The following is a 22,817-nucleotide window of genomic DNA, read 5'->3' as shown; positions in this document are numbered from 1 at the left end:
AAAAATTTCATTGGTTTGAAAAAAAGTCCGTCGATTTTGAGAAAAATGCATCAAAATTGAAAAAAGTTTATCAACTTGAGAAAATTGTGCATTTTAAAAAAAAGTAAAGAAAAAGGGAAATAATAAGAAAGAAAAGAAACATAAATAAACAAAAGAAATAAACAAGTCCAAAAAAACACAACAAAAAAAGAAAAACCCGGCTATGGAAAGTATAATACAAAAAAAGGAGATATATTATCACAAGATGTGGTCTGTGTGGTTGGTTAGTGCACATTTTTTTAGTCATCCTGAAGACATTTTGTGCGGCATCATGCTGATATAACCAGTTGATGTGGTAGTATGCTAAGTTTGTAATGCATTGTACGCTAGACTTTGCATTGGTTTGCATTGCTGAAGAAAAGTTCAGACTTTGGCGGGTGTTAAGTTACCGAAAGGCAAAAATAGTGTTTCATGCCAGTCAGTTATGAAAATTCAACTGCAATTGAACATGGCAGTTCTAATTCAGTTTATGAGGAAATATGACTGTTGTGTTTCTGACTTATCTGACTTGATAAGTAGTATTTGATTTGTTGGTGAAAAGCTTCTTATTAGCACTAACATTTAGTGTACCCATGTGATTAACTTCTGATGTAGTAGCAGCTTGGTTGGGGTTAATTATGTATACATGATACACAACAACTGCAGATGTGTGTGATGGAAGTAATTTCAAGAACTGGGACTTGATCAAATTGGGCAGCCTTGTGTCTATGTTAATTGATCTCTCTAAGACTGAAGTGTGCAGGTGTACATACATGATATATCAGCCTGAAGCTGAAGGTACAATAGATCCACGACGCCGGTATCTCACTTAACTCGGAGGTATAACTAGCATAGAATAGATCCGCGACGCCGGTATCTCGACACTGTTGTTAGAACCCTAGTTGAGAATTTGAGTGGAGGCATAGGTTTGCTTGCGCAAGAAGTAAAATATTTATAAAGCGCAAATAATATGGCCGAACCAAAGACCAATGCAGGATCAAGAGCAGAAAATAGCTAAGCCAAGGAAGGAACCATGGGACCTACCGTACATCTTTCTCAAGAAAAAATAAATTATGGTACACCCGTGGTTTTAAATTTCACTTTCAGAAATATTTCAGCACCTACTGATATTACTAAATTTCAGGGAACTAGGTTTGTAGTTCAGCAAACTTTCACTTAAAATTCGAAAGAGTATTTAAAATAAAAATAAAAATATTTGAATTCTTATGCACAACTGAAATGACTGAAGTTAAAGAAAGGTTAATATTTTGGTGTCTACATGAAAGACGGTGGAATCTCAGTGAAAGGGAGTACACCGCAGTAACTTTTTTTTAGCAAGGTATACACTGCAGTATGTGCTTACGTGATTTTATTTAGTTGACTTACGTTTTTTTTAGGTGAACTAGAGATTTATTCAACGTTCAAAGCCGAAGCAATACAAGCAATGTCTGGTAGAATCCCTAGCCACAACCGGCGACCTGGAGGGAAAGCTGAAGCCGCCTTGGCAATGGCGTGTGCTTCAAGGTTTGCTTCCCTACACTCATAACGAAAACTAACTTTTACAAACTCATTCATCGATGCCCTAACTTCATCTATGACTAGTGCATAAGATGATAGCGTTCTTCCATTGATGTCGGATACCACCTGCATGCAATCAGATGCTACTACCGCATGTGAGATATGAAGATCGCTTGCCAGAGCTAGTTGACTTACGTGATTTTATTTGTAGTTCATTTTAGTTCGTGGGCTGGGCTGGGTCGTGCGTTACGTGTGGTTGTGGGCTGGCCTGGTTCGCGGGGGCATATCTGTCTAAGTCGTCGTCGTCAACCTCTGAACAGTCCCGGGCCGCTTCGCCGGTCGTCGCGTGAGTCGTTGAGCTCTGCACAGAAATACTCCCGTGTCCTCACTCACTTCCAGCACTCCCCACTCTTCTAGGGTTCCGCCGCTACCGCCGCACCTCCTTGCTCCGTTGCTCGTCGCTACTCCCGTCGCCGGTGCCACTCGCACGAGCCGCCGGTGCATCCGCACTCCCAGCCGGTGCCAGATCCGCCTCCTCCCCTGGACGGATCCGGCGCACCTACCTCCTCATCTCGCTCGCCTCCGCCTAATCCCCGTCCGCCTCCTCTCCTTCATCCGTGAGGTGCCTTCCCCAACCTCCCGACCTGTTTCCTCCACCACATCGATCAGGTAACACATCGACCACAGCCTGCATCTATCTATCTCTTAATTTACACCAACTAACTCTTGCTTCACACAGACAGAGCACCCGGATCTGTGTCCTCCCCGCCGCATTCCTTCTCCCCCGGCTCGCTGTCTTGCAATCTCCGACCTCCCTGTCTCCTTCCTTCACCACATCAGGTAAGATGCCCCTCGCCACTGCAGAGGATCCCAACCCCTCGCCACCAGTTAATTTTTTCATCTCTTTATTTATGGCACCAACTAACCTCTGCTTCACTCTGTCTGTAGCCAGTCAGCCGCCGAGCCAAGAGAGCAGTCGAGATGACCGGAGGAATCGTGACCGTGGCGAGCGGGGTGATGAACCCCCTCATCGGCAAGCTCACCACACTCATGGGCGACGAGTACAAGAAGTTCAAAGGGGTCAGGAAGCAGGCCTCATTCCTCGAGAAGGAACTCAGCGCCATGAACGCTGCCCTTCAGAAGCTCGAGCTCATTGATGAGATTGATCCAACCGTCAAGGATTGGAGGGACCATGTTAGGGAGATGTCGTATGACATGGAGAATTGTATCGATGACTTCATGCGACAATCTCGAGCCGACGATGCCAAGGGGGGCTTCATCAAGAAGACTGCTCGACGCATCAAGAAGATGCGAGAGCGTCTTCGGATAGCCGACCGGATGGAAGAGCTCAAGACTCTTGCCTTGGAGGCAAATGCTCGGCGCCAAAGGTATAATATTGATGATTGGAAGCCCACCACCAGCACCGTGGCTTTTGACCCACGAGTGCGAGCGGTGTACCAGGAGGCTGATACTCTCGTGGGCATTGATGGCCCAAGGGAGGAGGTTGCCACTATTTTGATGGATGCTCAAAAGAAACTCAAGGTGGTGTCGATTGTGGGCTTCGGTGGTCTTGGTAAAACTACACTTGCCAAGCAGGTGTATGACAAGATTGGCTCGCTGTTCGACTGCAAAGCATTCTTTTCAGTTTCGCAGAGGCCTGATATGACTGAGCTGCTCAACAATTTCCAGTGGAAACTAGGGATGAGGGATCCCGATACATCTCGCACTCGCAAGGTTGACGACATCATTGAAGAGCTAAGGCAACATCTGAAAGAGAAGAGGTATTATTTGCACACGCTACTCGTGTTAGATTTGAGCTGAATAATCGGATAGTATATATTTGGTATTGATTTTTATGCATCCAAGATCCATGCTTGATGGTTGCCTCTTTATGTTTTTGTGATAGAGAAATAGAGAGGAAAATGCAAAAAGATACATTTTTAGAAAAGACATATTGGAGTATTGATATATCCATCCGGTGTCATAAATGCTAGGGTATTAGAAACATGTTGCTCCCATCTACCTTTCTTGAAAAGAGTTTTTTTTTATTTTTGAAGAGAGGGTCTGTAATGCCCTCATGAGTCATGACCCATATGTGCTAAACAAGTTTGAAGTTTTAATGCATTATTCACGTTTAGGGTTAAACAACCACTTCATACCTTTTTGTGTGAAAATAGTTAATCTGAAGATCGATTTATGCATGCGAGATTTGTGACTGTTTTTATCTTTCTGTTTCGTGTATTTGTGATACACATGGACACTATACATAAACTATTTGGCAGAAATACAATCATTAGAATTATCGATGTAAGTTTTGGTAAAAAAAATTACAGTGTGTAAAATTTGCTAGGGTATAGTGGAAACCTTTCGGTACTCATCCATGCCTTTAATAAAGAGTTCTTTTGAAAGAAACATTCTGGAATGCCTATGCAATCCTTATGTGCTAAATGGTCATATGCTTTTGGTGTTATTTTTCCATTCATTATGATAATTCGTAGCTTCTTTGAGAAGTTCCTATATCATTTTTGTGTAAAGAGTATTTGCTCGAACCTTTTTTTCCAGTATGTTGATAATTTCGTCCATAATTTAATTATGTTCAACTATAATGTAATTAACCTCTGCAAATATTTGAATAGGTACCTGATTGTTGTCGATGATGTGTGGGATCAACCAACATGGAATACTATTAAGTGTGCTTTTCCAGAAGATATTAATGGAAGTAGAGTGGTAGTTACAACACGAGTGGAAGATGTGGCTGCAGCAGCCTGTCAGAATGACGGTGAGGGCATCTACAAAATGAAACCTCTCAGTGAGCAAAACTCAAGAATGTTATTGTTGAATAGAGTATTTGGGTCCAAAAATGATTGTCTACCCCAACTGAAAGAAGTTATGGCTGAGATTTTGAACAAGTGTCATGGATTGCCACTTGCAGTTATCACAATAGCTAGCCTATTAGCCAATAAAGAAACGTCAAGGAAGGGTTGGGAGAGCATAAGGGATTCTTTGGGTACCCAGCTAGCCACAAATCCCACCTTGGAAGAGATGAAGAGTATATTAAACTTGAGCTACATGCATCTTCCTGCCCATCTGCGGGCATGCTTTTTGTACTTTGGTATGTATCCCGAGGACCGCGAAATCGGGAGGGACGATCTGGTTCGGCAATGGATAGCTGAAGGCCTTGTCAGTAATTTGGATGGGCATGACCTAGAAGATGTTGGGAGGAGTTATTTCAATGAGCTTATTAACAGAAGTATGATTCAGCCTGTTATGATATGCAATGAAGAGGTGGTGTCATGCAGAGTACATGACATGATGCTTGATTTGATCCTAAGCAGGTGTGATGAAGATAACTTTGTAAGTGTGGGGTACAATTATAATGACATGGCAAGATTGCATTGCAATAAATACAAGGTTCGCCGGTTATCTCTGAGTTCTGTGGCTAGTCGTGGAGCAACATATGCCCCAACTATTGATATCTGCCTATCACAAGTTCGATCATTTACACTTTTCTGGACCCGCCTGCCTTCTCTTTTGTTGTTCAAGTATCTCCGGGTGTTGAGAATAGAAGAAAAAAGCCAAGGTCAGGAGACCACACTTGACCTCACTGCTATTGGTCAATTATTTCTGTTGAGGTATTTGCATGTTACAGTGTCATGTTACGTACAACTCCCTGCTAAATTTGAAGGGCTTGTTTACTTGGAGACATTGGACATGCCTCGTGCCCAGCTCAAGAGCACCCCCTCAGATATAGCCCAATTGCCTCAGTTGTCATATCTTGATATTCGGATGGAAAAATTCATGTGTGAATGTATTGGGAATATGAAATCACTGCGCTCTGGTAATAGATGGTGATGGGTTGTCCATGAAGGAAGTGAACTCAGTGAAGGTTATTATGGGTCTCGGAGAGCTGACCAATCTAAGGAAACTGCAGATCGGAGTGAATGGTTGGGAAAAGCCAGAACGTGATGCTTTCGCCAGCTCCCTTGGAAAGCTCCGTAACCTCAAATGTCTCAAATTCACTAGTGGCTATACTATGAAGATAACGAGCTGGCCTCATTATCCAATCCTTTTCCGCATCTCGAGGAATTTATCAGCGCCCCTAGATGGATATTCTGTAGAGTTCCTGTATGGATGGGTGGTCTAAATTGCCTTCGCATCCTGGAGCTGCGTGTGATGGAGGCGTCAACCCAGGATGTCAATCTTCTTGGAGAGCTTCCGTCCCTCGTAGTACTCTGGCTCATGGCGTTAAATATCCCAAAAGAAAGAGTTAGATTGGGCACGGGACTGTTCCCGGTTCTGAAGAGCCTCACATTTTCTGCTATGGAAGGTGTTGGGGCTTACCTAGGGTTCAAGGCGGGGGCCATGCCCAACCTACGAGACCTCAAAATCTCCACATGGGGGGAACGCGCTGTACCAGTTGGCCTGGAGCACCTGTTACGCCTTGAGAAGATTGTTCTGGATGGGGCTCGCACCGGTGATGCCATAGTGTCTGCGTTCAGGGATGCTTTATCAGCACACCCAAATCACCCTTTCGTTCGCACCGCATTTTAGTTGATTTCTGGTGTCGAAATGCAGTTTGTATTTGTCATTCTGTTTTACCAGCGGTGAGTTGCTCAGCAGGCCTTTCAGTTAGTGATGGGCATGCGGACTAATTTGGTACCATGTAATGTAATGTTATCTACCTCTGCATATTAATTTCCGCATGCATCGTGAGGGTTACACCGAACTGAACTTTTCCTATGATTTCAGTAGTGGAATGTGGTTGATTTGATATATTGTGTGATGACTGGATTGTGTGTTACTACTGATGACACTCTGTTGAGTTCACAGTGATTAGAACACATGATTGTGGAAATGAAACTGTCAATCAGCTTGGAAGGTCATGAAGAACTAATGGTAGCAGTAAAACTCCATGTCATCTCATGTTTGCTTAGCTACGCAACGAACAGTTTTAGATAATTAGTTGTTTGCAAAGGTCGTTAAGAATTTTCTTCTGTGAGTTCAGTAATGTGATGTCTACCGGAATAGTTCAGATCCAGTGGTTTCAGATACAAGGATTCAGGGTTGTACAGGGAGGAAGCAGGGGAAAGTTTTCTCTTGTTGCCAACGCTACCCACTCTCCACTCACTCTTTACATTGGCTCAGTGCTGAACACCTGAGCACAACAAGTCAAAGAGCAGCACGTCAGCCCGCTGGGCCCGTCTTGTCATTTACATGGGTGTTCACCTGTGCATGCTTGATCAAGTCATGCTCTTGTGCCGTCTTGTCGCCCTTGGCCATGACATACTACATGACGTGGTTTCAACCTCCTTTTCAAACAAATAAAAACATGAGCTGGTTGCAGTTTGAGTCTGACCGCCACCTCCAATTGGAGCGTCATCAATGTCGACGACGCCTGCCATTTCCATAGGTACAATTTTTTCAAAAAAGAAGAAAGGGAAATGAAGCTTATTCGTATCTACATTTCTTATCTTTTGCACAGCTCTGTAGAAAGATCGGCTGATGGTTTCTGTAGTCCTACTGAATAGTCTTCAACAGTTAACCGACTGCTCTGCACTTACGTCGCCGTAAACTGAAGCGTCCACCATCCAGTCATCTTAGTTAGTAATCTTTCTTTTTTTGCCTAATCCTTTTACTGTATAATATGCCTGATGGTGTCAGCACAATGTTCCAATGACTTGGAGCAGTTTTGTTTCTGTCTATATGTATCTGCTCTGGCCATGTATCTCTGTAACTGCATTTTCTGAATATCTCTCTGTGTCTAAGCGGAGGCTGCAGAGAGGAGAGAGGCAGAGGCACAACCAACAAAAGGAGGAGATTGTGAAGCTGCAGAGGAGAGGCAAAGAAGGCATCAGTCGAACAGAAGAAAGAAGCTCCTTCAACTAAGCGGTCTTCAAATATTTTTCACAAAAGTGGTGACACTGGCCTACGAGTCATCCGGAAGAATTTTTGTGCTGATATGACCTGCCGATGCAGTATTATGCTAAGTTGGCAAGTTTGTACTGCATTGTACACTAGAGTTTGCATTGATTTGCTTTCCTGAACATAAGTTCAGAGTTTGGCGCTGGTTAAGGTACCGAAAGGCGCTAGTCTTGATTCATGCGAGTCAGTTATCAAAACGCGGCTGCGATTATACATGGTAGTTCTAATTCGGTTTATGAGGAAATATGACTGCTGCGTTTCCAACCTATTTGACTTGAGGAGTACTAGTATTTGATTTGTTGGTGATAAGCTTCTTATTAGCACTAACATTTAATTCTACCATGGGATTAATTTGTGTTGTAGAAGCTTGGCTGTGGTTAATTATGTATACTCCAGGTCATTATGTAGATTATGAACAACAAGTGCAGATGTGATATGTAAGTAGTTTCAAGAAATGAGACTTGTTCAAATTGGTCAGCCTTGTGTCTGTGTTCAGTTGTTCACTGATCTGCAGTGTACATACATTGACTCATGCCTGGAGGAGGCTGAAAATCTGAGGTTCAGTAGCTGGTACGATATCTATCAAGGGGGATCCACGATCCATCAACATCGGCGCCTGTCAGATCCTCCCAATTGGTATACCATCAACGTCAACATCGGCGCCAGCCAATGAAATTGGAATTTTAGAGTGTCTGTCTGTGTACGTCGGTGTCACTGTAAGCAAGTTGCATGATGTGGAGTGAGACAGAGTTAGATTGGCGTATGCCAAGATAATGCACCTCCGCCTTATCCAACCTGTCCGCGCAGCCACCGTGGCCTGCCATGCGAACGGAGACATGCAAACACACGCACGTTCTTGGTCGCTCATTACGAGGTGTTATTGATCCCTCAGCATTTTTTATCACCAACCAGATGTACACAAGAGAGTGGCCACCCTGAGGCTGCTGCCAATGCATGGGTGCTTAGATGAGGTGCTAAGCACATTAAATAGCTTAGCAACTATACTCATCAATGCATAGGTGCTTAACTTATGATTGCTAAGCTTGCTTCATTTAATGATTTAGTAACTAAAGCTCTTCATGTATTGGTGGACTTTTTTTTAAAATATTTTGCTTAGATTCACGTGCTTAGCATTGTTTTTTTTCTAAGGTCATCACACTCATCTCTCTTCTTTTAAATAACCTGCTACATTAAATTTTTTACCTACGTGAAAAGTTTAGCACCTGTATAAGATAAAACATTGGAAAAGGCCCGACTCGGCATTGAGCGCAAACCCCATGGCGTACGTGGTCCAAGACCATCATGTCCTCGTCGACCATGCCGGCTGACCCTGGTCGAACACCTTCATTGATGCTGCTGAAGCCGTCGGCGGTGTCCCGTCCAGTCCATGCATGCCCGGCATTGGAGCGACGGCCACCATCTCTATCTGGCGGAACAATGTACGCCAGCACCTCGCCGTCGCCGCATGGTCCTAAACCGGAGAGCACTCCCGGCCGGTGTGTCCATGGTTTGGCTTGGCCAACCGTGTCTCTTCTCTTTTTTTGATAATACATGTCTCATTCATTATATTATAAAGTATAAAGATCAAAGTACAAATCACGTAAGGACCGACATGACAAAACTGAAAAAATAACAAAACATCTCTAAATTTGACACCAACACCCATCACCAGCCTCCGGCATCATCATAGCAGCCACTGAAAAAAAGAATGACAGATCATCTCCTCACCCGAACTCGAGGCAGCTCCATCACTGATATGCAACTTTGCGGACCTCCAAGGTGGCTCACCAAAAATGAAACCCTTGTCGTTGAACGAATCAGATCGAGATAATACCCCGGACACGCCATCAAACTCCAGATCTGGCACCCCACCACGACTAAGACGCCGAAGGAGGAAACCATATCTGCCATCCACAAACCACGAACCCGGCACACGTTCCGTCTTCCAGATGTCATCGATGCAGACCATAATCTGCATCCGCTCCTGGACTACCTCCCAAGCTCCACGCCGACGCTGGAGCAAACACCATCGCAACAACGGAGCCCGAGGACACAGGTCCACCATGAGGATGCCGCCTCCGCCACGCCATCCTTGCTTGAACAGACTGGTTTCCAAATCCATCCCCAACCATAGGATCGATGGCCTTGTCAGGAAAGGACCCGAAGAATCCTTATTCAGCGCTGTCATCGTTATCGCCGAAGTCAAGACGATGAACAACCTAATAATCTAGACTACGAAAGAGTAAAAACGATCCACACGCATGGATCCGACAACCCGTCTCACCACCGACGATCTGACACTACTAGGAAAAAGGCTATAGATGAAATTGACACTAATGACGCACCAGAGAAGTGGTGCGCCACTATTATATACTAATGGCGCACCATGTGGTGATGCGCCATTAGTGTGGAAGACAGTAATGACGCACCAGACACAAGGTGCGCCACTAGGAACATTTTTTTTCATTTTTTCAAACATACTAATGGCGCATCCAGGCAAAGTGCGCCATTAGTATTTCTAGCTAGTAATGGCGCACCAGCCACAGAGTGCGCCATTAGTTGTTTTAAAAAAAATAAAAAAAATTGTTAGTAATGCCGAGCCCCACCTCCCATCGCCCTGTTGCCCCCCTCCCCTCGCCGTCCCCTTGCCCCACCTCCCCTCGCCCCGTCGATGCCCCACCGTCCCAACCACCCGCCGCCGCCGTCGCCACCCGCCACCGCCCCCTCGCCCCACCGCCCCTCGCCCCCTCGCCCCGTTCCTCCGCGGCGCGCCCAGCCGGCCGAGGCCCCCGCCGTCCCGCCGCCCAGCAGCGCCTCGCTCCCTCCCGCCCGCCCTGGCGCGGCCGGTCCCGCCGCCCGCAATGACCCCGGCGACCGGTCCATAGGAAGGTACCTAGCCACCGCCCCTCCCCCCTCCCCTCCCCCCTTCCTCCTGCATCCTCTGCCCGTTCAATTTCTGTTTTCCCGATTCTTCTGTCGGATGAGTGTTCTTTTATTCTAGAAGAATACGTGTCTGATGAGTGCTGCTGTAGTAGATTGGCTGGTATTGCAAGAAGGATGTATGCAACGATGGCTGTTCCTTGACGAGTAGTTGCCGCGTGATTTTCCCAGAGCGTGTTCGAGTTCACTTGCGTTGCCTGATAGGTGTTTGTGATAATGCTTGTAGGGGGCAAATCTTCACGAACCGTAGTTTGACTTTTTTCAGATGAGCAAATGTACATGTTAGCAGCAGTGAAACATGTTTGCGTCAATTCTAGCTCATTATTCAGTTCAGCCTCTGCTTGCTACTTAATTATGGTGGTAGCTAGTTTAATTTAATGATGTAGCCTGCCTGGAGCGTCATTTTTCTTTCTAATAACAATCTAGAGACAGATAAGGTGCTACCTAGCTAGCTACTTTAATAATAAATCTCTTGGCAAGGTCTTATGCTCTGGAACTTTTTTTACTCATGGATTTGTCCAGCCGAGAGAGAGAGAGTTCGGATCGTGGTTGCTTTTTGATTCATGACTGCTTGTTGATCCAATAATTACTCAAATTAATGTTGTCCAGTATATGTCTGCAATATATGCTAATGATGGATAATGTTGTCCAGTACGAGCCTCCTTTGCAGCAGAGCTCCGACTGTGTTGGTAGTCACACCGTGGCACTGGTGTGGCTGAGTTTCTGCTACGGCTACAACCCCTCTTGGTGAGCTCCTCCTTTCCTCTCTCTGTTCTCTCTATGATCTAGCCCTAGTTCATGTTTTAGATGCTTTGGTAGTCCTGCTAGTTTTGGCTGTATGTTCCAGATGAGAATCAACTAATTTTGGTGCTCTCTGTGATAGCTATATCTTGATCTAGGGTTGCCAGTTGCCGTGCTCTAGGTCATTTGTGATGGATCTCTGTGGTGGTCATCTTGCTCACTGAACTTGCTGCATACATGCTCCTGTGGGTGCTGTTGGCTATCTAAGTGTGTGTATAATTTAACTTGGGTGCTGTTGGCTATCTAAGTGTGTGTGTAATTTAACTTATGCTAGGGTTCTGGGCTGTTAATTTAACTTGGCTGCTCTCTGTATTTGTGGCACTCTAATTGGCTTAACTATTGGATTTTCTAACTAGTTTTAGTTGCTCAAATGCATAGGTACACCTGTGCATTTGTGGTGGCTTTAACTGGGTAAAATCCAATTGGTCTTGGTCATTTGGACAGTGCAAATGATTTGGTCTTGCACTACTGGTTGTTCTGTTTTTGTTGCTGCTGCTATTTTTCTGCCTATAAGGGCTGAATTCGTTCTACCATGCTGCTAGACATTACTAATGTTTGATTAAATAAGCATGGGAAACATTCAGATGTTAACTTCTTTTCTTTCTACCATGCTGCTAGACATTACTAATGGCATGTTCAAGCTTCTTGGCAGCATGTTAATAAATAATATGGCATCTGATTGAATAACTTTAAATGCATGCAAGATTGGATAAGCATGGGGGGAAGCAGCCACCGCCGCTCTGCCTCACCGGAGTACAAGTTGGATGCTTTCGATTTCTTCAGTATCATACTTTCTTCTTCAGTATCAGCCACGAGGCAGGTATATAAAACGAGATATCTCCCCTTCACCCATCTCATTATGATAACTCTGTTGTTTTCTACATCACTCCTTGTCCCAAATTGCAGAGGCTGCCTGACACTTTTATGAAGATGCTGGGTGAAGATCACTCCTTGTCCCAAATTGTCCTATGTTATCTCTATTATACTTAGTTTCCTATAGGTTAGCTCCAAATAACTTATGTTAGTACAAAATGAACAAGTTTACATAATAAACTTATAGTCTTCTTCTTATTCTTCTTCTTTTCCAAAATGACATAGGTTAGTTTCATTTTACCTAAGTTGGCTCTAATATGCTAACTTAGAGCTTATATGCTTAGTTTCCTAGGTTAGCTCCAAAATAACTTATGTTAGTACAAAATGAACAAGTTTACATAAATAAGCTTATAGTCTTCTTCTTATTCTTCTTCTTTTCCAAAATGACATAGGTTAGTTTCATTTTACCTAAGTTCGCTCTAATATACTAACTTAGAGCTTATATGCTTAGTTTCCTATAGGTTAGCTCCAAAATAACTTATGTTAGCACAAAATGATCAAGTTTACATAATAAGCTTATAGTCTTCTTCTTATTCTTCTTCTTTTCCAAAATGACATAGGTTAGCTTCATTTTACCTAAGTTGGCTCTAATAAGCTTATAGTCTTCTTCTTATTCTTCTTCTAGTGTTCTTCTTCTTCTAGTATTCTTCTAGTCTTCTTCTTCTTCTTTTTCTTCTTCTTCTAACTTCTTGTTTATCATTTTGCAGATTTGATTTAATTCACGGAAGCTTGCATGGATGGAGTGCTTCTTTTCCCATTTGTGTTTTTATTTTGTATCAATGTGAAACTTTTGTGAATTAATGGATAACGGTGTTGGATGATGAACAATGTGAAACTTTTATAATATGTAACGATGGAACTATGTGTTGGCTATGTATGTATATATGATGAAACTTGTGTGTTGGATATGATTGTTATATGGATGCTTGTTGTATATATATGTGTTGAATATCTCATATGTGAAATAGTGATCTGAGATTAAGAAAAAAACAAAATTATTTTAAAAAAAATTGTTACTAATGACGCACTTTCATGTGATGCGCCATTAGTATACCAGATACTAATGGCGCACCTGTGATGCGCCATTACTAAAATATACTAATGACGTGGTACTAGTGACGCACCAGTAGTGCGCCATTAATAGGCAAAACTGATGCGCCACTAATAGCCATTTTCCTAATAATGTAAGGTCGCCGACGGAGGAGAGTTGCCGGAGAACTGCGCTGGAAAATTGGACTCTTCTGACGGCGGCTAGGCATCCAGCCGCCATGAACGAGAGACGTCTAAGTCAAATAATGTCCTCTGACAAGGAGTAGAATCTTTTGGCCAACCGTGTCTCCGCCGGGTGCGCATGTACACATATGTACGGTATGTACGTATGTGTTCCGTTTTGTTCCACGCGTTCCGTCTACGAGTCGGGTGCTAGACCAAGCCGATCCGACCGACCTCATATGTATCAATCGGGTGTGTCTAGGGCACATTTAGATGTGCTCTACTTATTGCACATCTAAATGAATAAATCAAACATAAAAAGAAAAAGGAAAAATAAAAAAAAATCCACACGAATCTCGACGTAAAATCAATGACATCAAACTTAGATGTGCGATACTTATGGCACATCTAGATGTGCTTTAGCAAAACTGATATCAATCAATCAATCAAGCCTTCCTATAAATACAGGACGAGCCGCCGATTCCTCCTCGATACTCCTAGAAGGCACCTCCGCCCTAATTCCTCCCCGACTGCCGCCGATTGAACCAACCTCGACACGGTCGGTCGACATGTACACGCTGCACGGCGACGTGCTAGTGGAAATCCTCCGCCGCCTCCCACCGCGCAGCCTCGCCGTCTTCCGCTGCGTCTGCAAGGCATGGCGCGCCATCGTTGATAACCGCCACCTTCTGCGTGCCGACCTCCTCCCGCTCTCGCTAGATGGAGTCATCTACGAGACGACGGACCTGGACACCCCTAGGCTCTTCGCCCGCCGCTCCACGACATGCAAGATCACGACGAGCCTCGAATACCTTGACACCGGCAGTCCGGGTTCGCCCTTGTATGACTGTTGCAATGGCCTTCTCTTGCTTCGTTTGCGGCGGTGTATTTACGTGGTCAACCCTGCGACGCAGCAGTGGGCAATCTTGCCCCCATCCCCACGTACGTTGCCGTAGTACACTCTGCCTTGTGTATGACCCTACGGCGTCGCCGCATTACGAGGTGTTATTGATCCCTCAGAATTTTTATCATCAACCGGGCACCATAGAGTGGCCACCGTCGTCATACACCATTCATATCTTCTCGTCAGAAACCAGATGCTGGAAAGAGCGGTCGTTTGTGCGAGAAGGTGATGCGGTCGGAACGGTTGCCGATGTGAAAAAATCTGCAATGAATTGGTTCTACTCCGCCTACTGGCAAACGGCGCTCTATGTCCACTGTGACTTAGAGGGTTTTATTTTGAGGTATATGTACTTACACCACAACCACAATATATAATATTCTTTTATTTACTTTTCATGCCAATATTACTTTGGTAATCAATATTAAAGAGGGTTTGATTTTTCACAGAATAAATTTATCGGGTGATAATAAGTACCAGCTAATTAGGTTGCCAAAAGGAAACAAAGAAAAACCTCGTTTAGGAAAATCGAAGAAAGGGGTGTATTGTGCATCGTTCCATCGGCAGTGCAAATATAAAATTTGGTTCCTTGATGAATCTTCTGGCCAGATGGAGTGGCTACTAAAGAATGAAATCAATCTTAAGCCAGCTGTGGCAAAATATTCAAGTTTGCAAGCAAAAGATGGACCATGGATCTTACAATCGTTTGATCAAATGGAGCGGTTGTTCAAAAAAGGTGTCAACCTCGTGGATGATAATGGCGAAATACTGTCAAAGGATGATTTCGAATGGGACTCTGACGATGAAAACACTATTGGTTCCAGAGACTGGCCTCGAGATTCCGACCATAAATCTCCCTATTTTGAGTGTCTTGGATTTCATCCTTACAAAGAAATCATCTTGTTCCATTGGTTGGATAAAGCAATTGCCTACCATTTAAATAGATCTAAGGTTCAATACTTGGGCAAGATGTTAAACACGAGCACATATATAGACATGCCTTTTGCATATGCCCCATATTGGACGAGGGACCTACCTGGAAGCAACTAATACCAATATATAGCACGAAGATGATCTTGGTCTTTTTAGTATATGATGTGTAGTGAGAGTACCTTATCATTATTATTTTACATGATGTTACTTCCATGTGAATTTTATATTCATGTTCAAGTGATGTTTTGTGCAATCGTAGCACCCAGTCCGTCACCTCCCGCACTATCTGATCTGTGCCAAAACCATGGATCAACCATGGATCTATGGTCCCCTCGCATTGGCACTACCGTTGGATCAACCACCTTGTGGTAACTCGCTAGCTCATACCAGCATTGCCCGCAGTCCCACCAACGCGCGATTTTGCTCAAAACACCGCATCCCTATGCTTGCAACATTGGCTCATTCCCGGGCTCGTCGCCTGAGCACTCGGCGGCAAGTAGGAGCCACCCTTGCAACAACATAAACCTAACTTATCGTGGCCTGGAAGGCCCCGTGGCAGCACCATCCACATCATCTTCTTCCCGCACCAAAAATTGTCGGAAGGAAGACGAGGGATTGACTAAAATACTAGTACATGCACAAGGGTCAATAAGAGAGCGACATTGAACGACCGGTGAAAGCTATTACTAATTAAGTTAATATTGCCACCCAAAAAATTTCATCAGTAGCGACAATGCACGAGAGATCGATCGATAAACACTAGCAAAACAAGCACACAAGATACAGTATGCCCTTGTCATACTTAACTAGGAAAGTATAACTATCAGAGAATACATCCATGACCGGTATCTCGACACTGCTGTTAGAACCCTAGTTGAGAATTTGAGATGCACAAGGTCCATCGACGAGGAGGGGGTGATCGCGGGGGGTTCAGTGGCTCAGGCACCACCAGACCAGGTTGTTGCTTGGCTTCTGTTGCAGGTAGTTGGCATCTGCCTGAAGGAGGATGCAATTAGCCTGGCTAGTTCTAATATATACCACGGTGCCTGCTTGCATACTACCATTACCAACTACTTTTGTTTGTCATAAATGGTTAATTTTGAGGATATATAACAACACCATGAGGGGTACATTGAGCTGAACATATCCCTATCAATATAGTCCTCATATATATATGCATGATTTGATTCTTATATTGGCTAAAGCAGGCCCCCTTACACTGAATTTGCGATGGCTAGATTGTGCACTACTCCAGGTCCAGCACGACTCAAACTATGGGGTACGTATGTAGTACGTTGACAGCGCCGACCTCTGCGTACATCTATGAAGACGTCGGCAGCGTCCCGTCCTTGGCCTTGGCCTCATCAACGTACTACGTGCCAACTGCCAACGTACTACGTTTTATTTGTTCAAGTGTGCGTGCTATGGCTACCCGTACGTGAACAGATCTGTTCTCTTCCCGTTGCGTGTGGCACGGAAGCCTGATTAACTTGACCTATACGACTCGACAAGGTGGTAGCTAGCTTTTTCGATAAAGGACGCTTTTATTATTTCAAAATGTAGCATCAAAATGATACAAAGTATTAAGAATATCATCCGGTCTCTGCATAACTAGGATGCACACAGCCAAAAACCAGTAGTCTGATAAACAGAAAGATAAAACACCGACAATTCGGCAACAGTAGAGTCCATAGACCGACACTATGCCTACATCGAAAGAGATGGTAGACCGAGCCGGAGATTATGCTGCCATCCATGTTGGGTAAAAACCTCCGTAGCCATCTGCTCCAACAGCGTACACACCGCCTTGAATAGCGGTTGGTACTCCGCTCGTTGTAGCATACACCACGTACGAAGCGAGTGCATACAACGGAAAATAACCTGCAAAGGAGAATCAGTTTTGTTATTAAAAACAACATCATTTCTACATAGCCAAAGCGACCATAGTAAGGCATACGCTCCCACCCTTATTAGCGTTTTGTATGCATTTGAAATATCGTCCAGCCAATGACCAAAAATATTGGCAACACTTGTGGGCGGATACAAATTTGACGCCATTTGGATGGCTGACCACATAGAATGCGCAAACTTACAGTGAAAAAAGAGGTGTTTAATTGTCTCGTCATGAGTACAAAAACAACACTTCTTACTTCCCGACCAGTTGCGTCGTGCGAGGTTGTCTTTTGTTAGCACAACTCCCCTACCGAGATACCACATGAATATTTTGACTTTAAGTGGTACCTTCGCTTTCCAAATTTTTTTGTTATTACTCACCGGTACCTTAGAATGCGTGAGTGCACGATACATAGAGTCTACTGTGAAAGACCCCGATGTAGTAAGGTTCCAGCGAAACACATCACGACCTTGTGTCAGGATAATCGAATCCAGACGGGACAATAGATTATTCCATGACATAAGTCGGGTGCCAATCAAATCCCGCCTAAACGAAATATTTGGCGGGGATGAGCTGAGCACTTGCGCAATAGTATTATTCTTATCGCGTGCAATGTTGTATAAGGCTGGGTATTGTTCTCGGAGGCTAGCATTGCCTAGCCAAATGTATTCCCAAAAATGAATCTCTGACCCGTCCTTTATCGCGAAAGACACAAAGCGAAAGAGATGTTTCTTTGCCGCCATTAGGCCGGCCTAAAAGTGTGAGTCTTCAGGTTTCCAATATACCTGAGACACTGCCTTTTGGCCTATATACTTATTGTGATGCATGGTTTGTTAAACACCATCCTCAGTAAGAAGTTTGAACAACCATTTACTAAGTAGGGCCTCATTCTTGACCTGCAGGTCATGAATACCGAGGCCGCCCTGGTCTTTCGGCCTACAAACCACACTCCATTTGGCCAGCCTATATTTTTTCTTTTCACCATCTCCTTGCCAAAAGAACCTGGACCTAAAATAATCCAATCTTTGCAAGACCCCCTTTGGGATCTGGAAGAACGAAAGCATATAGAGGACCATGTTTGTGAGGACAGAGTTTATTAAAACCAATCGTCCTCCAACCGAGAGCAACTTGCCTTTCTAGCTAAAAATTATTTAAAATAGGAAAATGGAAACATGAAAGAAAAAAAGAAAAAGAAAAATATAATTTAAAAATAGACCATCCGGATTTTAGAAACATACTCTCTCCGTTCCAAAATATACCGTGTCCTCGATTTCTGTGCGTCAACTTTGACCATAAATTTAGGACACCGATATCCACCACACGTGTGGCATAATAGGCATTCGCCCACACACCGTGTGTGGCATGAGCAGGGGGCAACCCACACGGGCTGTGTGTGGGCGAACAGTAGAATTGCCCACACATGTGAGCGCAGCTACTTCGTGCCACACGTCCAACAAGTACTACTCATCCCCACCACGCACGTGTGGCACAAAGCAAATATGCACATACGTCCTGGCGCAGCTACATTAGGTACCCGCGGGATGACGATTTAGTTGTCATCCGGGATAGCAGATGTAGTTATTTGGGATGGCAAATATGGTTGTAAAAGCATGACAACTCTTTCTGTTTTGGTTAACTATAGTTGCCATGTCTAATTTATGGTAGTTGTCGCGTGTAATCAAACCATAATTGTCTTGTGTGATTAACTACTTGCCACATGTGGTCAAACAATAGTTGCCATGTGTGTTTACCTAGTTGCCACGTGTGGTTAATCACAATTGCCATGTATGTTTATTGATTGCCACGTGCGCGCAACTGTAGTTATTGTCTAACCAACGATTCATAGTTGCCATGTGTGTTTGCCTAGTTACTTTGTACGCGTAACTGCAGTTGCCATCCAACAACGTATGACTGTCGTGCGGGCGAAAAACAGTTCACCCACACGCGCGTGGACTAGATGGTGACTGTGTGGACAGAAACTAGTTCGCCCACACAGCGCAGCTGGCAACCACGTGCTGTGAGGCGTGTGGGTGCCCTCTCCAACGCACACACACCGGCCTTGTCGTACATGGCACGCGAAAACTGCCTCGGTGTGTCAAGATTCGTGCAAACTTAACTGGACGATGATTCAGGCGTGTGGACGAGTTGCAATATTGCCACACGTGCGGGCGTTAGTGTTTTCGTAAATTTAACCAACGAGACCAACTACGGTGGGAGCAAAAATTAAAACTCACAAAGCGCGGGCGCACTATATTTTAGAACGAAGGGAGTATATAACAAAATTACTTACACTAGGGGCTCCTTTGATTCAAAGGAGTTTTATAGGATTTCTGGAGGATTGAAATACTTAGGATTCTTTTCTATGTTGGTCCTTTGATTTATAAGATTGGATTTCATAGGAATTTTTTCTATGGAATCTTTTATACTACATTTTATAGGAAATCTAACATCCACTCCAACCTTTTTTTATAATTCCTTTGTTTTTTCTGTGGCATCAAACATTCATGCTAATCCTATAGAATTCAAGTGGGCATGCCACTCCAACCCTATATTTTTCCTATTCCTACGTTTCCAAAATCATACGAATCAAAGAGGCCCTACATCTTGAATATAATGTCAGTAGCGGCTTTCCGTTCAATCCTGCCCATGCAGACCTTGGAGCAACAAGTGCCAGTTACATCCGTCAGAACAACATGAGTGCCTCTTCGAAGTCTTACACACGGTGGTCGTTGTGTTCGCTCCAGGGCCACCAGGAGAGTACGTTCTCTAGTCCCAAGCTAGCAAAGAACTCGTGCATTACAAATACCCATCCGTGGGAAACGAAGATTTAATGCAACGGCCTCCTCTTGCTCTAGAACTACTTGGCCATCAATCCTGCCAAGCGACAGTGGGTTACTTTCCCTCGCCCGATATGCGTGTGCTAGTGCTCGAGAAATTTCTTGCAAATGCTGCCACCATAAGCGCAAGTACAATAAGTTGATGTAGGTGGGTTGTGAGACTTTAAATATTCTACACATTAAACACAGACAAAAAAAGTATATTTTCGATGAGTTGAAAGTGAGAGAAGAGAAGCATGCTACAAGTTTAGAGCCAACTGCACGTGCTTTTATAGACTTTGTAAGAGAGAGATGAGTTATATATCAGTAAAGTAGAATATATTTATATCTAACTACTATATGTTGACTATAAGTTTGGCTATAGATAATGACAACATTACATTGCCAGAAGCTGACTATACTATTAAGCAGCCTGCTCTAACTGCCACGTACATCGTCTATTACCTCATGTGCCTGCGCACTACAAGGTGTGACTAATTAGTTAATCAGTTTTGCTAAAGCACATCTAGATGTATCATAAGTATTGCACATCTAAATCCTATGGCATTGATCTTATGCGGAGATTCGTGTGGGATTTTCTTTTGCCTTTTTCTTTTCCTTTCTATACTTGATTGTGTCATTTAGATGTGCAATAACTATAGCACATCTAGATGTGCCCTAAACAAACCCCATGCATGTGTGAAGAATTAGTTTTTTAGGGGAGTGTGAAGAATTAATTAGATAATACTCTTATATCCGTGAAAGTCACTTTTCTCAATTTTTCCTATACGTATCTTCCCGGCAAAAAAGAGTGCCTATACGTATTTGTATTGGTGTTTCCGGGATGTGTTGCCCAAGCCCCAACTCAATTCGGTTAGTTAGTTATGCTGCTTTTTTAGGACCATTTGCACTTGCACGTTTCATGTTTCGCCCTGTGATGAATTGGCCAGCTTGCATGCATGCATGCATGTAACCGTAGTTACTGAAACGAGTTTTACCGATGAAACTTTATGGAGTAGAACACACTTCCGTGCGTGTGTTCGATTTCAGTTCATTCATAAGAAGTTCCGTTTTGTTCTGTTCCACGTGGCACGCAAACGTGTACGAGTCTGGGACTATAACTACAAAAAGTCGATCGATGGCAAAGCCCTAATCTCGCACCAACATCTCAACACCTCCTCGTCGTCCTCGACCGCCACCGGCCGATCGACCGGATCTTGCCAACAGATAGATAGAGGATCCACATGGACTCTCTGTGCGCGGACCTGCTGGTGAGCATCCTCCGCCGCCTCCCGCTGCGTCTGCAAGGCCTGGCACGTCATCGCCGACGATCACCGCCTCCTACGCGCCGACCTGCTCCCGCTCTCGCTCGACGGAATAATCTACTGGACGACCGACACCGAGGCCCCGAGGCTCTTCGCTCGCCGCACGACGGTGCGCGACATCACCGGCCGTCTCGGATACCTCGATCACAGCCCCATGTACAACAGCTGCAATGGCGTCATCTTGCTGCATGGTCATGTGGTCAACCCCGCCACGCGGCAGTGGGCCCCGTTGCCACCTATACCGTGCACGTGCTCGCTGCCGCCGTATGGCGGCTGCGCATGCCACCGTGGCAACCGCTACATCGTGTATGATCCCACGGTGTCACCGCATTACAAAGTGTTATTCATCCATGATACTACTTCGGATCACGTACCACTTACCACAGGCCGAATGGCCACCACCTTCGTACATCATCCGCGTCTTCTCGTCAAAAAGTTGTGCTGGAAGGAGAGGCCTTTTTTTTTTGTGCGACAAGGGGATGCCGCCGGGACGGTTGCCGATATGGAAACAGCTCCCTTGTATTTGTTCCACTCAGCCTATTGGCAAGGAGCACTCTATGTGCCTCGCATATATGGTTTCATTTTGAGGTATTTGTACTCACTCCCCCATCCACCCTTCATAATCTCATTTGGCTTTTCTTACAAATCTTGTGTGGGTTTATAAGTTTTCAAAGGGTTTTTTTTTTACTTTTGCAGAATAAACTTATCTGGTGACGGATACCAAGTAATTAGATTTCCAAGAGGAAACAAAGGAGTAACTCGTCTAGGAAAATCAGTGAAAGGGGTATATTGTGCATTGAATCATGGAATATCCAAATGTGAAATTTGGTTCCTTGACGAATCTTGCAGCCGGATGGAATGGGTGCTGAAGAATGAAACCAATCTTCAGCCAGCGGTGACAAAATATTCAAGCGTGCATGTTGAAGATGGACCATGGATCTTACAATCGCGTCGTCAAATGGATAAGCGGTTGTCGAAAAATATCGCTAGCCTTAAACTCGGAGACGGTAACAACGAAGCCCTATCGAAAGATGATTTTGAATGGAACTCTGACGATGAAAACATGATTGACACTGCAGACTGGCCTCGAAAATCCGACAACAACTGTCCTCATTATGAGGGCCTTGGATTTCATCCTTACATAGAAATCGCCTTGTTCTGTTGGTCCAATAAAATAGTAGCATACCATTTAAATAGGTCCAAGATTCAATATTTAGGCAAGACGGCACACATATCTGCCCATATGCTAGTGGCTTGCACATATGCCCCATCCTGGATGAGGGACTTACCTGGAAGCACTTAATGCTATTATGTACCAATATTCTCCTATACTAGTCACAAACTATTGATCATTTTCTCTAATATTACGTCTTGTAGTGGTGCTCATGTCGTACGGTGGAATTAAGTCAACTTGCCACTTTTTTGTTAGTTTCAAGGCACATTGTTCTTAAGTAACTTGATTTGACTCCTCGATAAGGGTCATTGGTGTGTTTTTTTCTGTTTTTTTCAGTTCATTACACAAAATGTAACAGTTTTTCTATGTTACAACTTATTGTATTGATCGCATAAAATGGGAATTAAAATCAGTAGAGATTGTTCCAATAGATGTACTTTAATAATAATAATAATAATAATAGACAATTTATGTGTGGTGCTTTCTTACT

General features: G+C 44.1%; 1 protein-coding gene and 2 pseudogenes across 2 annotated transcripts; all 3 read left to right on the top strand.

Annotated features, from left to right (window-relative positions):
- Window positions 1-2,152: 2,152 nt before the first annotated feature.
- Window positions 2,153-6,309, top strand: LOC125528031 (disease resistance protein RGA5-like; annotated as a pseudogene). The gene is made up of 4 exons (XR_015610085.1): window positions 2,153-2,205; window positions 2,276-2,376; window positions 2,485-3,317; window positions 4,173-6,309. The product of XR_015610085.1 is annotated as a disease resistance protein RGA5-like (transcript).
- A 3,820-nt stretch (window positions 6,310-10,129) lies between these two features.
- LOC147993102 (uncharacterized) lies at window positions 10,130-15,235 on the top strand (annotated as a pseudogene).
- Window positions 15,236-19,923: 4,688 nt separating this feature from the next.
- Window positions 19,924-22,456, top strand: LOC147993101 (uncharacterized). The gene is made up of 3 exons (XM_087539222.1): window positions 19,924-19,978; window positions 21,105-21,741; window positions 21,850-22,456. Exons 1-3 carry the CDS (start codon window positions 19,924-19,926, stop codon window positions 22,454-22,456), a joined length of 1,299 nt encoding a protein of 432 aa, XP_087395348.1.
- The last annotated feature ends 361 nt before the right edge of the window (window positions 22,457-22,817 follow it).

Source organism: Triticum urartu, chromosome 1A (assembly GCF_056163025.1).
Source record: "Triticum urartu cultivar PI428250 chromosome 1A, HENAU_Tu73, whole genome shotgun sequence".
Taxonomy (NCBI): Eukaryota; Viridiplantae; Streptophyta; class Magnoliopsida; order Poales; family Poaceae; genus Triticum; species Triticum urartu.
The sequence above is the reverse complement of the archived record's forward strand: the minus strand, read 5'-3'. Positions and strand labels throughout refer to the sequence as shown.